The sequence below is a fragment of the Petromyzon marinus genome, chromosome 6 (genome assembly GCF_048934315.1).
Source record: "Petromyzon marinus isolate PM22_M1 ecotype Great Lakes invasive population chromosome 6, UKy_Petmar_22M1.pri1.0, whole genome shotgun sequence".
In the NCBI taxonomy this organism is placed as follows: Eukaryota; Metazoa; Chordata; class Hyperoartia; order Petromyzontiformes; family Petromyzontidae; genus Petromyzon; species Petromyzon marinus.
The window spans coordinates 2519806-2536358 of NC_133672.1; the positions used below are offsets into that span (position 1 = coordinate 2519806).

The 16553-nt window shown below is 47.2% G+C and overlaps 1 protein-coding gene across 4 annotated transcripts in view; it reads left to right on the forward strand.

The window, feature by feature from the left end:
* KIAA0586 (KIAA0586 ortholog) overlaps nt 1-16553 on the forward strand; it is a 194526-nt gene that overhangs the window by 139391 nt on the left and 38582 nt on the right. For all 4 annotated transcript variants that reach the window (XM_076063801.1, XM_032948384.2, XM_076063819.1 and 1 more), the window contains one exon: nt 1499-1815. In XM_076063801.1, coding sequence (XP_075919916.1) covers nt 1499-1815 — 317 coding nt within the window. The remainder of the gene's footprint in view (nt 1-1498; nt 1816-16553) is intronic.

Sequence of the window (16553 nt, forward strand, 5' to 3'; positions counted from 1 at the left end):
CCGTGCACCGCTCGGCCCTCCCTTTGCCTCCTGCAGGCATTTCGTGACAAGCGTGGCTCTAATCAGGCCATTGCACGAAGTGGACACGTGACCAGTGCTCCAGTGCTGTAAACAGATTTTAATCCAAACCGTGCGCTAATCTCGGGGATTTGGCATTAGTGCGTCTGCACTCGGGAGGCCGAGAATTACTGCGTAATGGTTTCCATCCGACGAGCTTGCCATGGATGGATATAATGTCTGTTACACATATACACCGTGTATATATCTGTATGCACACGTACACGCACGTAGGTATGTGTACGTGAATAAAAAAAACATGCCCTCCGCTGGAAAGCTTTCAAGGGTGCATCAGCCGAGCGATTGATTGAATGTGGTCATCACAAGGAATGCTCTCTCTCTCTCTCTCAAAGGGCAACGTTGCCATGGAGGTAGTGGTGCTGGTAGAGGGTGGGGTAGAGAGGTGAGGCTTTACAGTATTTAGAGCACAGCCACTTGAGAAATGAGTCACACATGGAGTTAACAGCATAAGAAGTTAATAATGCTATGCGTTTCTAGATTTAAAGCTTTCGTGACTGCTAGGATCCATACTCTTTGGTTCTATTGGGTAAAGTCACGTAAGTAAAAAATAAAATAACAAATATAGTGATTTTTGTTATTTTATTTTTTACCTACGTGACTTTACCCAATAGAACCAAAGAGAATGCTATGCGTGTTTTGTTGTGCTCTGTTGTATCACAGCGATCGAATTGCAGCCGCATAAAAGCTGTACATTCTGCATGACAACAATTCACTTGCGGTGCCACCAAGCACCCCCTTCGCGCGTGATTGCGTTTCAGTGATGGAGCAAACGTCGACTGATATGTGGCCTCGAGCTTTTGCCAAAAACGGAGTGGAGATGGGAACAATAATCGCGCGGGCGCCTCTTAAGGCGGCTAAGGTTGTTGCTCGGAGGAGGTGGAGGGAGAGAGAGGCTTTTGCAGCTCCGTCTGCAGCTGTGTCGTGCGTGTGGGATGGCGTGACAGCGGGGTCCCACGGGCGTTCGGGTGATGTGGAGTGGAGTGGGTGGTGCCGGGTGCGGGGGGAGGTGAAAGGTCGTTGAGAGGTTGACGCATAGCGGTCGCCGTGGCAGCTGAGGCAGTGTGGGAAGCTGGGGATGATGGGTAAATTATACGTTAATCCCAAGGAAAAATATTATTGTGTGGGGTTTTTTTATGCTTTAAGAATTTACAATGTCGATGTCAAGTGTGGCACGATGCCATTGGCCAAAAGAGGTTAAAAATAATTTAAAAAACAAGCATCATGACAAAAAAATTACAAGGTCGCTAATGTTGAGATGACACTTGTTTTTTTTATAAACCTTTGCACAGTAAACCCATAAATAATGCACGACACTAATTTGCTACTTGTATGCTGTCAATCTTCCGTGTCGGTTAATCCTTGTGTACGTACGTGTGCATATGTATGTACGCGCGCGCGCGTGCGTTTTGTCCCCGGACAGCCGCTGCCCTCGGCTCCGTGCATCCCGGCGCAACCCCCGGTGAGGGTCGCTGGGCCGGCGCTGCGGCCCTCCCGTCCGTCTGCCACCGCCGCCCCGGCCCCGGTCGCGGCCCCCGCGCCGCTCGACGCTTGCCCGGCCCGACCGCCGCGGACGGATGCCTCCCGAGCCGAGGCCGCCCTGCTGGAGGAGGCCGGGCGGACGCTGCATCAGGTGCAGGACAACCGCAGGAACCTGGAGGAGAACCTGCGCTCCGTGGTGCGGGGTCGCGACGGCGCCGTCAACTACGCGCTGCTGCTCGGAGCGATCGCCGAGGGCAGGTGAGCGGCGCCGTCCTCGCCCCGTTGCTCGGCTCTCGTGGTCCTCGGGAACGCCGGCACCGGGGTCAACGTGCGCGCGCGTTTGATGCGCGCGCAACGAGCATGTCGTTTTTCCTGGCCACGTCTACCGAGATCCACTTGTCAAGTTTTTTGACGTCGTCGCTGTGGGACATTCCCTTATCATTGGGGTGTGGGTAAGTGCAGCCGTTGCGTTATTACTTTTTACTTTTGCGACGTTTTCCCAATAAACCGGCATCTTCTCGAAGTTAACGCTCCCCTGTAAAACCCACTGACCCCACGGCCCCGGCTCCCCCGATGTCCATGAGGGTGGCGAGGGTTTCCACCACGCACGCGGCTGCAAACTTGAACGGTCGCAAGAATCCGGCAACGGCCGCTGCGACAATTGTCGCAGCGGCCGTTGCCGGATTCCTGCGCCGCTGTGTGAGTCATTAGGGCTCGACGTGGGGACCGACAAGAGCAGGGGGCGCGTTGATTTAAAAGTGAGGTCGCGGCGTAAATCAGATGCAGAGTGCACGGAGCGGGCCTGGGAGACGATGCTGTAGATAAAAGTAATTGACCCTGTGAACCCCCGCTCTTTATTTATGCGCCACCCTTCCATTTGTCAACGCATCCGACGTCATGGTCACAAACCCAGCTGAGGAGCTGTCCTTAGGATTATCTTGAGATACCGCACACCAGTCAGCTTTCTGTCTTTATCAGTTTCATTATTATTTATTGTTTATTCGTTCTATCCTCTTGCTACGTGCTTTTCTTTGAAGTCTCGACTCTCTCGAGACTGTTTAAAGTCTTCTTGGCAATTAATCCCATACCTTCCAGAATCCTTGTGCCTGTGGTAATTTACTCAGAAATGTGACGTTTTGTTATTTTCATAAAGCAGTCGTGAACGGGTCTCTTCGCGACATGAACGCATTTTTCCTTTTGCTGTTGTTATTTGTTCTCCCCTTCAACGAGCATTTCTCTTTGTGAGCGTCGGTGATGGCGTTCGATACGGTTGATGCAATGGGTATGGTTTTCATGTTACAAACAAGGTGCTGTGTGCGTGAGGCATTCACTTTGGCCTAGTTAGGCCATTGTCTCAATCTGATGTAAGCGTATTTTGCGCGTGATCCCAAGTCATGCGCTGCTGACTTTCTTTCCCTTGCATGATGTGAACCCTTGCGGAACAGAATTAAAAAGGATTAAATTAGATCAGCTCCTGGCATTCCTGTAAGATCTGGGCTGATAGGCGTGCGCTGTCGAAGTGATCACCGACGTTGCGTTGGATATAATTACGCGAGAGCACGTGCTGCTGAGAAGGTGCTAAGCCATGGGGAAAGGCGTAGGGGGCATTCAGTAAATTAAATCTTGTGTCAATGTTTTGGATGAAGCTGTATACACTGTTGTTCTTCCTACCGTGCGGTTTGATTGGCTCGTAGAGAACTGATTCGCTCTGTGCGACAATGACTCATCCGGCAGACACCATCGCCTGCAGTTTACGGAAATTACTAACGAGGCCGTCACGCTGCAGTTTTCTATCAACAACTCGTGGTTAAAATGATAATCTTCTCTAATATGTGAGTGCTTTAGGAAGCTATTATATTTCAGCAATGGTGGAAAAATAACAACAAAGCATTACATTGATGTAAAACAACATGACCTCCTTTGACATAGCCATGGGTCAACAATTGTGTTCATATTTGTGCAATAAAATGGCTTACCACAAAGCTTATTCATTTTGCACTCCATGTAGTCTTGGGAGCTGGATTCATCTCTCGGTTAAGTAGGACTTTGCCCATAGTGGATGTTGTTGTTATGAGCTTATTTCATCCTGTATGGGTACTGACTCACCTTTCAATGTTTGCAAACATGGTCAGATTTTTATCGCTAACCACGCTTCTGCCACTGCTAAATTCAGCACTTTTGGCCAAATAAGCCAATCTCCAGATGCAATCTTTGCACAAAAAACCTTGATTATAAATCACTGCCATTTCCTGGAAGAAAAGAGATTTTAAAATAACTGCATTTCGAAAGCAGTACAACCCGTTTTAAACCTTGTGCCATCCCAGTTCTCACACGTGGTTACAGCTCATTTTCTTCCCTTATCTCAAAGTGCAACGGGACTGCGGCGGCACCCAATCGTAGCGCGCGCGTCTGGATCGGTGAAGGCGTGGCCGCCTACTGCCGACGGCGAGAGCAACGGCCGCTGTGGGGACGCCGGGAGGCCGGCGCGTCTGCCCCGCGCCCCTCCGCTGCTTGCGCCCCGCGCTTCGCTCGCGGTGCCGTTTGTCCGCCGCGCGTCCTTTGCGCCTGCCGACCGAGTCGAAGGCTACACAGGTGCGCGTGTCCTGCGCACTCGTGCGTCCTGCCCGTTGCCCACCCCGGCGCTCCGCTGATTGCGTGGGCTTGTGCCAGTTCTCGCGGTGATTTGCGGGGATTGGCAGATGGATTATTTGACATTGCCAGGGATCTCAGAGACCGTGGCATGTAGCACATTGGGTGTCCCATTTACACCTCTGGTCTCAAGTTCATTCTGTTTAACCAAGTGAGAACTCAAGAGGCCACAGGATACAGTCGTCTCATTTGGAAGAGTGACCTGGATTCTGGTCTCAGCTGTGGGCAGGGGTACAAAAAAGCGAGTGAAGGGTGAATTACAATTCCCCAATTAAGGCACCCTATTCATAATGCAACGTGCCAGAATGTAGTGAAAAGATATATACAAACTATTAATCCTTATAATATGAGTATATATAAATGCATTTACAAGTTTCCCTCGCTCTATGCGGTGGTAGTAGATGCGTTCCAAAAAGAGGGACGCACAAAGCGAAACCGCACAAGGAGACAGCTGCCTGCCGAGTAGCACACAAAGCACACACACAGCACACACACAGCACACACACAGCACACACACTACACACACACAATATACACACACACAGTACACACACACACTATACACACACACACTACACACATACACTACACACACACAACATACACACACAGTACACACACAATATACACACACTACACACACACAATATACACACACAATACACACACACTATACACACACACACTACACACACACAATATACACACACACAGTACATGCACACACTACACACATACACTACACACACACAATATACACACACACAGTACACACACACAGGACACACACACACTATACACACACACTATATACACACACTACACACACACAACATATACACACACTACACACACACAATACACACACCGCACACACACAGTACACACACAATATACACACACTACACACACACAATATACACACACACAGTACACACACACAATATATACACACACACTACACACAATATATACACAGTACACACACAATATACACACAATACACACACAATATACACACACACACTACACACACACAATATACACACACACAGTACACACACAATATACACACACAATATACACACACACTACACACACGCAATATACACACACACAGTGCACACACAATATATACACACACACAGTACACACAATATATATACACACACACAGTACACACACACAATATACACACACACAGTACACACAATATACACACAGTACACACACACAATATACACACAGTACACACACACAATATATATACACACACACTACACACACACAATATACACACACAGTACACACACACAATATACACACAGTACACACACACAATATATATACACACACAGTACACACACACAATATACACACAGTACACACAAAATATACACACACTACACACACACAATATAAACACACACAGTACACACACACACAATATACACACACACTACACACACAAAATATATATACACACACACTACACACACACAATAGATATACACACACACACAATATACACACACAGTACACACACACAATATATACACACACACAGTACACACACAATACACACACTCTACACACACACAGTACACACACACAATATACACACACACTACACACACACAATATACACACACACAGTACACACACACAATATATACACACACTACACACACACAATATACACACACAGTACCACACACACAATATATACACACACACAGTACACACACACAATATACACACACAGTACACATACACACAATATACACACACAATATACACACACAGTACACACACAATATATACACACACACACTACACACACACACTACACACACACAATATACACACACACAATATACACACAGTACACACACACAATATATATACACACACAGTACACACACACAATATACACACACACAGTACACACACACACACAATATACACACACACTATACACACAATATACACACACACAGTACACACACACAATATACACACAGTACACACACACAATATACACAAACAATATATGCACACACACAATATACACACACAGTACACACACACAATATACACACACAGTACACACACAATATATATACACACACTACACACAATATATACACACAGTACACACACACAATATACACACACAGTACACACACAATATACACACACAGTACACACACAATATACACACACAGTACACACACACAATATACACACACACTACACACAATATATACACGCACACAGTACACACACACAATATACACACACACTACACACACACAATATACACACAGTACATACACACAGTACACACACACAGTACACACAGTGTTGTCCCACATCTGACCGCATGGCTACATATGAGTGAACTTAAACTGCATACAGCGAATTTTTAGGTCGAAATAGATTAGCCGCCTGGACACAAAATTTTGACCAAACCGAACCCGCACAAAGCGAGGGAAACCTGTGTCTATCTCTCTGTGTCTGGGTAGTTGGCCATGACACGCAAGTCTTAGGTTTTGTACGGTGCCTTGCGATGCGGCTGCAATTGGACGCAGCACAAAGTCCACGTTGTATTTGTGTTGCAAAAATATGCAGAATTCAACGTCCTGAAAATATCTCTTCACGGCATTATTTTGGATAAGTGTTTAAAATTTGACAATGCACTAGTTGTAGTGTCATCCGGCCCGTATCTCCGCTCCAATGTAGACATTGTACACGTCATTTCTGTCTGGCATGCTCCTAACCAAATTAATTGTAACTGGTTAACGCGCAACGTTTGTAATTGCTTTTATTAAGTTATTAATTAATCTTGACTTAATTTAATTTTATACCTACGTGACTTTACCGAAAGAACCAAAGAGTATGCATTCCTGCAGTCACGAAAGCTTCAAATCAAGATTGACTTAAAGCTTTCGTGACTGCAAGAATATAAAAAACTACGACGTTTCGATCGCAACACAAGCGGTCGTCATCAGGAAAAAGATTTGTTCACGAAGCCATCCATGTATACAGACATAGACACATTTTCAACTGAAAAGATGGGTACGGCAGCCCTTTAATTGATGGAAGTCCACCACCGGTACCATCGCTGCCCACTACTACCATCACCACTAGAAGTAGCCCTTGATTGGTGGAAGCTCACCACCAGGCCACCAGGGCCATCGCTGCCCACTACATTCATCACCACTAGCAGTAGCCCTTGATTGGTGCCGTCGTGGCCCTGTACGAGGACCATCACCTCTAGCAGCAGCGATGTGAGTGTGTTAGCGAGGTGCAGTGATTACTTGGCAGGCCTTTAATTGGTGTAAACCCACCACCAGGACCATCGCTGCCCTCTACGAGTACCATCACGTACATTAACATCACTCACGTTAACATCAGCTGTGCCGCCCATTGCTGCTGACACTTGGGATACGCCCATTTCAAACCTTTATAAACAGTTTGCCTTTAGAGGCTAACCCCCTTTTCCTGATGACGACCGCTTGTGTTGCGATCGAAACGTCGTTGTTTTTGTTATTTTCTTTGATTCTATCTACGTGACTTTACCAAAAGACCCAAAGATGATTAATTCATGTACTTATCAATAGTTCTTCATCAATATTTCTCTACACATAGCCTGTGGTGCTGACGGTGTGGGGCGTCCTGTCGTGGCCATCGTTTCTGTGCGATTTGTGCAAGGCAGGCCTGCTACCTTTATTATGCATGCGTGTTGAAAGATATTTAATACCAAATTTTAAAATGTGCGCATATTTCATATTCTTACCTATGTAAAAAAATATATATTTTTTAAGTCCCTTTTCACCAAAAAGCATTTTGGGAATGAGAATCTAATTTCTTAGCAATTTCAAATGTTTCTAATTATCCCAGTTGAATGACAAACGCAGAGCACTGCAAAATGGACGAGGTGGCTGAGTGGCTCAGGACCCGTAAATCAGAATCAAGAATATTTATTCACACTGGGGGAATCCGATGAGCTGTGAAGCTCTTTTTTACACCGTTATCCCAGCAATCCCAGTGATCTGGGTTTGGGTCCAAGAGTAGGCAGTTTAGCGTGTCTCATTTTCTCGGTTGTGGAAAGATTTGTAAGTGAGATGAGACCCATTTTCTCAGAATTGTCAATCGTGGCTGCGGCAGCATGGTGCAGAAATTCACGTTGACAATCACTTGGATTGGATTTAATCCCAGAATTAAAGATTACATTGCAGGTGCAACATTATTGTTTGGTCATCAGTGGACGTAATGTATTCAAATACGTGAATGGTCTCTTACTGTATACACTGAATATAGAATGTCCACAGTTTAACCAGTCCACACCAATAGCCTTCAAAACCAACACGGTGTGTGGAGGTGTTTATTCAGCAGTGGATTGAAAAAAAAACTCCTGTAAATTCAATATGCACATAGAAATAACTTATTTTGGAAAATAACCCCCGTGTGAGATGTTTGGCTGGGCCAGAGATCTTATCATTGAGCTCATTGGGTTCCTATCTATGGCACAAGGGTTAACACCCCCTTACTGTTACCTAACAATGCCACGTGGTCATTAATGGCCCCAGAGTGGATGTGACTTAAGTTTAATGTGTCATCTGTAAGAGGACACACCTTTCACGACAGGACTCTCTCGCATTGTCCTTGACGCCAATTGAATTCCAGCCCAGAGGAGAGAGTGCCCCATACTGAGCACTTTTGCTCCAACTATACTAAACTATTTTATTTACCATTTAAAGCCCACTGAGGTATCAGCTTGTTTTTGGAGGTGACCTGGCTACACATGATCGCTCATCCAAGTGGCTCACGTAATAATCATCATACGTGGGCATTTATAGTCGCAGCATAATAATCTAAACGCATGTTTCTAAATGTGGAGGGTTAAACCAGAGGAACTGGAGAAAACTCCGCACGACCAGGCGGAGAACACACGGACTCCAAATATAGAGGCATTTAGGTCGGGATAGAACCCACGACCTCCTGCATACCTAGCAAGGAAGATAACATCTCGTCACCATGGCACTTGGGATTTTAATCCCAGAACTGCGTGCGCCGTGGTGATATTTCACTCTGGCAGTCAGCATCAAGCACCAACCGGCTGTGCATTTCTCCCAAGGTTTGTTGAGATAAGGCTGCAGGGTGGTACGGCGGTGGACTCGGTGGATATTTCCCATGATTCTGCATGAAAGGATGGACGTAGTGCACTTGCTACGACTGCACTCTCTTCGCGGGTGTGCTGATTAATTAATCATCGCCAGGCAGGCAAGGCAGGCGCCCGTGTGTCGTGATAAATCTCCTCGCTTTTTTGTCTTCCCCGCCCCTCTCTTCGCCTGTTGCTCCTCAAATTTGTCTAATGTCCGTCCCCCCCACACGCCTCTACATGTGGTCCTTTATCTTAATGGAATTTATAAAAGAACATGCCCCCTTTATTTTAAAGTAGTTAAACGTTTAACCAGATTTGGTTCAACTTAGTGGAGGTCATTAGTAGATATCTGCGTGCAATAAAGCACAGTTCAGGGGCCTGGAAATGTTGTGCTGCAGATGAAAGCATCCTCGCTGGAAAGAGCCGGTACAGTATTTCATTTATTGAAGGTGGGTTCAGTGGTTGCCGTGGGAACTGGATTGGCCATATGCTGTGTGACGCGCATTCAAACGCTCTCTCGCAAGCGCCTCGCTTGGGGGTTTATCTTCGACGGCAAGAGTGACACGCGCACTGGCAGTGCTGGCGGCAAATAAACAATGCAATCGTTACAAAGGAACCCACGCAGACCAAAAATACCACTCATGCCCGCATTTGTTGTCGTTTATACGTGAATCTGAAGCAGGTTATTTAATATAGCACTCGCCAAATACGGGATGACTTGTGCCTTACGCTTGGCTGTTTGCGAACTGAAATTGCAAAAAGTGGACTTTTAAAATTGTTAAGTATTTTCCGCAACACGTTCGTAATAGTGCTACTGGGGCAGCATAATCACAGAGTATTGTAGGTGGGTAATGGCTCAAGGTGGGCTGTAATTGTTTCATGAAAGAGCCGATGACGTAAAACGAACTTCACTTGTGGTTTCAAAAGGAAAGTACCGTGATAATGTAATATAAGAGAATGCAATATAATACAAGGGTGATGTAAAAGGTGAGCGAACATATTTAAACCAAAGTGCCAAATTTAAAATACTTTGAAAAAATGTTTGTCACCAAAATAGAAAAGGCCACTGCCACATTAACCGGTGCCTTATCGCAATTTTTGCCAGCGGCATAACTGAAAACGTGGAGCACGCCGGCTGATGCTGTTTTGGGGACGTCGGTCTCGTCAGTGTCACCCCGACGTTTTTTTTCGTGTCCCTGCAACCCATGTGCCCATTGTTTTTCCTGACAACCTGCGGGCCGTGTTCGGTTGCTGGAGATAGCGCTTCCATGGACACGGACCAGGGGGGTATATTCTGCACCTGGCTTGAGTTTTTTTTTTTTAGGGCCCCCGTCCGCCCCCTGCGATGCGTGAACGCGATAAAGGACGAGACGTCGGACTCCCTCCCACTCAGCCAGCTGGGGCAGCCGAAGTCGCCCGACAATCTTTAGGAGCAGACTTCCTTCCCAAACACGACTGGATTTTGTTTGCGAACGCCAGCCCTCGGCGTTTGGTTTCCCCGTGCGTGCGCAACGGGGATGATCAGCGTGGCCCAGCCCGAGCGCCGTTGGCGACAGCGGCGCCGTCACGCTCTGCCACGCCGCGCCGCCGAGCTGAAAGAACAAGCGGCCGCCTTTATTGTCGGACAAAATGTGTGTACGCGTCGTTTTTTTTGTGTCTCAATAACCTTGAAAAATGTCCATGAACTGCAGTGGCAGTTGGCTTGTGTGTAGGTCACATGAGGTGGCTTTTTTGTGTTTGGCAAGCATCCTTGATGTACCATAATAACGGCAGAGTGTAGCAGCTGTTCAGGACAAATGAAATATTTGAGCCATTGTGTTCAAGCTTGCTTTCAGTAAGGTCTGTATTTTTACTCTGAGAAAGTCCACTTTGACGTAAGTGGAGTCTATTCAATTTCTAAATCGATTGTTAATTTCAAATGTCCATTTTGGAGACTCCGCGCATTAGATTTGGAGAGATGGGCACCCGTTTATTTATTTATTTACGTATTGCCCATAATGCTCTACAACAGCACATGCTATTATTGGTTCTTTCGTTAAAGTCACGTAGAAGGGAAACAATAAAATAATAAAATATAAAACAGTAAAATTTGCACGACGTTTCGACTGCAACACAAGCAATCATCATCAGGTGTGAAAACCACAGCAAGAACATTTTTAAAAATTTTTTAATTTTCTTGCTGTGGTTTTCACACCTGATAATGATTGCTTGTGTTGCAGTCGAAACGTCGTGAGAATTTTTATTGTTTTATATTTTTATTGTTTCCCTTCTACGTGACTTTACCGAAAGAACCAAGAATATGAATCCCTGCAGTCACGAAAGCTTTAAATTATATTTTTACAGCACATGATGTCATACATTATTTATTTTCGCATTGGTTGGTGCCCCATCTTGTAGATGGGGTGCTATTGCCAATAGCATCTGGCTGATGAGATGGCAAAAGTCAAAAGCAGTTGGGAGTTTGCTCGGTTAAACAAATGCTGCTGGATAATATTGGTCTGCAAAGCCCATGGGCTGATGGACTACAACATATTTCACGTGTGTGTACTATACAAAGGGAGGCCTATTTATTCACTTGCTTATAGAGATTAATTGCTTTGTCCAGGCTCTCTCAAAGCAATCCTTATGCTCACGCGTAAACATTGTCCATCTACTCCAGTCGCAGAACGGCCCCTGGTCACGTCTGCGGGTTGGCAATCGTGCGCAGCAGGAGAGCAGGGGCCACGAGAGCGCCGTTTTCTCAGCCGTGCTTCAGTCAGCACCGACGTGCGGCGACGCGCAACCCCCGCCCAGGGTTCAGGGGTTTGTGCCGTTGGGTTCGACCGTTGGAGGGGTCACGGTGGTCTGCCTTGTGGTCCACGTCGGTGGCGTGGACATGAAAATGCATTTTTACCCCCCCTCCTCCGCGCATATTTTGGCGGGAAGCTGAGCGTGGCAATTATGCGATTCCCTCAGCTGAACATGAGCACCGATAACAGTGTGTTTTTGTATCTTGTGCGCCTCACCGTCTTTATTGGGGCTCCCTTCCCACGTAACTTTTCCCATTCCGTATAAAACATCGTCACTTAAAAGAAGTCAGAATTCTTATTACGGTAGCTTCAAAAATAATATGGCATCGTTCGCATCCTTCCGCCTCGGTGGGCGGTGGCTGCACCCTGCTTTGTTTTTCTGTCCCCCCCCCACCACCCACGTAGCAACGTTCTGATCCTCCCCGGTGGCCTTGTTCAAGCTTTGTCAGCCACCGTGCGGAATCTGTGACCTTGCGTTGCGCGCGGCTACGAATGCCGGTGCCACCGTAAACGGCCTAACGTGGACAGGAAATCAAACGAGGCTGTGTTTTTTTTTTATTAAGAAAACTAAAATTCCGCAATAACAGTGGGATAATTATCTCGCGAATGTGAAGGGCAGTGGTTGAAACGAAATTATGTTTTGCGGGAGGAATCTTACGTGATAATGATATGTTTGAGTAACTGTTGTTGTGCATTCTCAAAGGGGAAAAAATGGTTCTGTATAGACGTAAAATTCTTCAAACGTAATTATTGGTGCTGCAATATATAATGTATATAGCGATATATGTCGTGTGTGTACTTGAACAAATAGAGCATTTGTACATATTTGTGTAATGTCTCTGTACATAGCGTATTATTTCTGACACATTAGTTTGAATTTTATTTTCATACCGTAACGTAAAAATTAAGTTAAATCGAACCCAAACGAAAATTCCTCTCACGAGAAGAGGCCCACTGTCTGGTGCACGTGCGTGCCTGCGGCGTCGCACAAGTAGCACGTCGCTATTTGTCATCCTCCTCATTGCTCCTGCTCCTCTGTCGTTTTGTTGACCCTGCATTGATGCTGTCGTGCGCCGCGTTCCGGCCGCCAGTGCCAGGGAGTCGATAGCGAGGGCCACCGCCGCTGCCACACCGGGGCCCGCGGAGGCCGGCCGGCGGTGGTGCAGGCAGCAGCGGGCGCCTCTCACACTCTCCGGGGTGCGCTGCCCCCCCCCACCACCACCCCCCCCCCCCCCCCCGAGGAGAGCGAGAGAGAGAGAGAGAGCCCTCCATTGACGAGCTCGATTCGAAGCTCTCTGCTCCAGACGAGAGGGCGGCTTACCTCGTTTGTCTCTGTCTGCCAGGTGGCAAAGCAGGATAAATCGCCCGCGTAAGCGGCAAACACGGACAGTGCCAACGCTAATCCGATTGCCGCGCAGCGTATTGCCCATTACGCGATGTCTCTGTTTGCTGCCTGGCCATGGTTATTCACTAATATATATTTTTACGTTTATACAAATCCCGATGTCGGTGTTTGTGTTTTTAGACTTTGCGTTTGTTGTGAAATAGGGCTGATTCTTTGTTTCAATTAATATAATTAGCTTTTGCCGCTGCAGTCGCTCGTCTATGTTTTTGTGTAATCCGCCCCCTTGCTTCTGCAGCAGAGTCTGATTGTGCACATGATCTATGGTGACGGAGGCACATTGGCCCCGGTAGTATACAGGGAACACTTATGTTTGCTGGCGTCTCCCTGTGGTGCAGAAAAGGGGACAAGCTCTGACAATCAAGCTTTAATTAGCAAGCCTCTGCAAGCCTCTGCGGATGGGAAAGGAGAAATAATGGCATTCAATAGAGCAACAAATGGGTAACGAATGGCTTGACTGCCTCTGTCTGCCATCATGACTAATTTAAATTTCAGAACATTTAGGGCATTTTCTGCTCCACCATAAATAATGTTCAAACTCGGGGGATGCCTAAAGTGTTAAGGATTAATTTTTTAAAAAGTTTTTTGTTGTTGTAATTATTGTGCAGTGCAACTCACTGGTGTGTCATATACATTATCTGTAGAGCAATATTAGAATCAAAGATGAATTTACGTTTTAGCTCTGTATCAAATGCCACCCGTATATGCAGAAGGTACTCTTGTAAAATAATACAGTATAGACGTGCAGTATGTGTCAACTTGCGTCCACAGTAGGGACTTCACCTAAGTGAAGGTGACTTGTCAGCCCTCCGTGGTTTCCACGAAACCATCGCCGGTTCCTGGTTCCACTGCACAAGGGAACTGCCGTGTTGACACTTTACTCTGCGCGATTTCATCTCTTTATGCTGACTCTGCTTGTCGTGCGTATTTAAAAAAAAAATTTAATGCGGCCCTCCGCTTGATTTTAATTTCACCGTTCGGCATTGGGCAGCCCCAAGTGGAAACGCCGCGGTGCACTCGATCCATTAAGGGTGGCGCGGAGCGGAGGGCGCACTAGCCTCCCCCCGCACTCCGGAGCCACAAATCACTGGAAGCAATCTGAGGAGTGGACAGATGCCACGGCGGTCGGGAGCCTCTTCCACCACCCCCCCCCCCCGGCGCAGGCCCTGCTCGCGCTGAGGTTGCGGAGCGGGGTGCTTCTCCGCAGCGGAGAAGCCTCCCGCTCCTCCGCGCGCTTCGTGCATCCATAATTTAGCCGCCGCGGTAGTGAGCGCGGGTCCGACGGGCACAGGCGCCAACAGCTCCTCGTCCCGTGCCGTATTTCATAGCGGGCGCGGGGACGTAATCCACTTGTACGTTGGAAACTTAAGAGCCTGTCATATTTATCGAGGCCTGTCTAAACATATTAAAATTCCCCAATAAACCTCGCTCGTAATGCTTGCTGTCTATATATGGGAGTGTCCATAAACTCCCGCTCGTATTTCAAATATCAATAGTGCGATCCCGCGGGGGGTGAGTGCAGCACTTGCGGTGCTGTCCTTCCCGCTCATTCATCACCGACGATTGTTTCCGTTTTTAAGCGCAGTGCGGAGCGTCGCGACTTAAACGCGTCCGCAAATCGTAGCCGCGCTTCGCCCGTTGATCGACGGCCTGCGCATCGTCGCACCGTGGCTTGGAGTTGCTGTTGTGAGCCGTCGGTGGCCAAGGTCTTTTCCGTGCGAAGCAGTCTCCGCGATTGCGACGGACTTCGAGTTTTCGCATTTTAAAAACATTATACAGGACTTTGATTACTGCTTGTGCGGATTCGGACAAAAGTGTCCGTGTGTGGTTCTCCTGCATCGTAACAAAAAAGCGCCGCAAGCGTGTTTGGTTTTTTTGTCGTAACGTGACACCCTGTTTAGGTCCATTTGGATTTGCCCTTGCTGTAAATGTGGGGAGACATTACCACTTGAGACTGAGCCCATGCTGAGGTCAGGGAGAAGAAAGGTCTCTGCGGGCACGGAGAGCAAATTGAAATTCTCAGAATTGTTGGCCTCGTAGGCGAGATTCGGTTTGTGCTGTCCTGAGACGCATGTGCCGTGCAATTGCAATGATACGGAACGGCAACAGAGATATTGGCCCTGTCAATCTCACGGATGAGCAGAGGAAGGCGTGATACTGACGCATACAATGCGAGGTGCTTGTGTGTTCACGTCCATACACCCAAGTGAAACAAAGACTGCGTCGTATGTCTTATAACCTGCAGTCAAAGAATGTTAGGTAGTCCTCCTTTAATGGCTGAAGCAGCCCCTCAGCTTCTGAGCGTCTAGGTACACAGATACGCACGAGAATGTGCAACACAATTTTTAATTATGAATAACTGGAAAGCAACCGTGTCTTAAGATATCGCAAAGTAAACGCATTGCGTCCACCAACTTGATTGTGCAGCGTACAGCGTGAAGCACAGTGTGATCAAATCTTTGGCTGGTCGGTCACAGGTCAGCAGTTTCTTGTGTTTGTCGTGTTTATTTTGTTACGAGGATTTTTGTTTAATAGAAGAAAAAAAATTGCAAGCGTCTCAGCGCCGGCGGCGGGAGGAGGTTAGCCGGGACGATGGCAGCTCCTCGAGGGGTGGAGTTGGGATGCTGTGCAGGTCGCTCGGCCCACACTCGGATTGTGCCGACGCTCGGGCGAACGCCTCTCGACTCGGCAGGAATTGGGATCACGAGAGGGGGGTGGGTGGCGGGCACTTGGCGCCGACCTTTCGCTCCCGCCGCCGCCGCCGCCGCCGCCGCCTCGTTCGCGTGAAAGCAAATTGAAGGTGTGCCGAGCGCCGCTCTGTAAATCATTTCACTCTAATCCCCGCAGTGGAGGGAACTTCGTGGATTTTCATCGTTGCCTCCAAGGCTGTTATTTATTTAACCCGCCCTCGTGACAGTTTTCGCATTTGTGTGTCGTTACAAAAATAATTTTAACATTTTTATTGGGAACACACGTATACAATTTT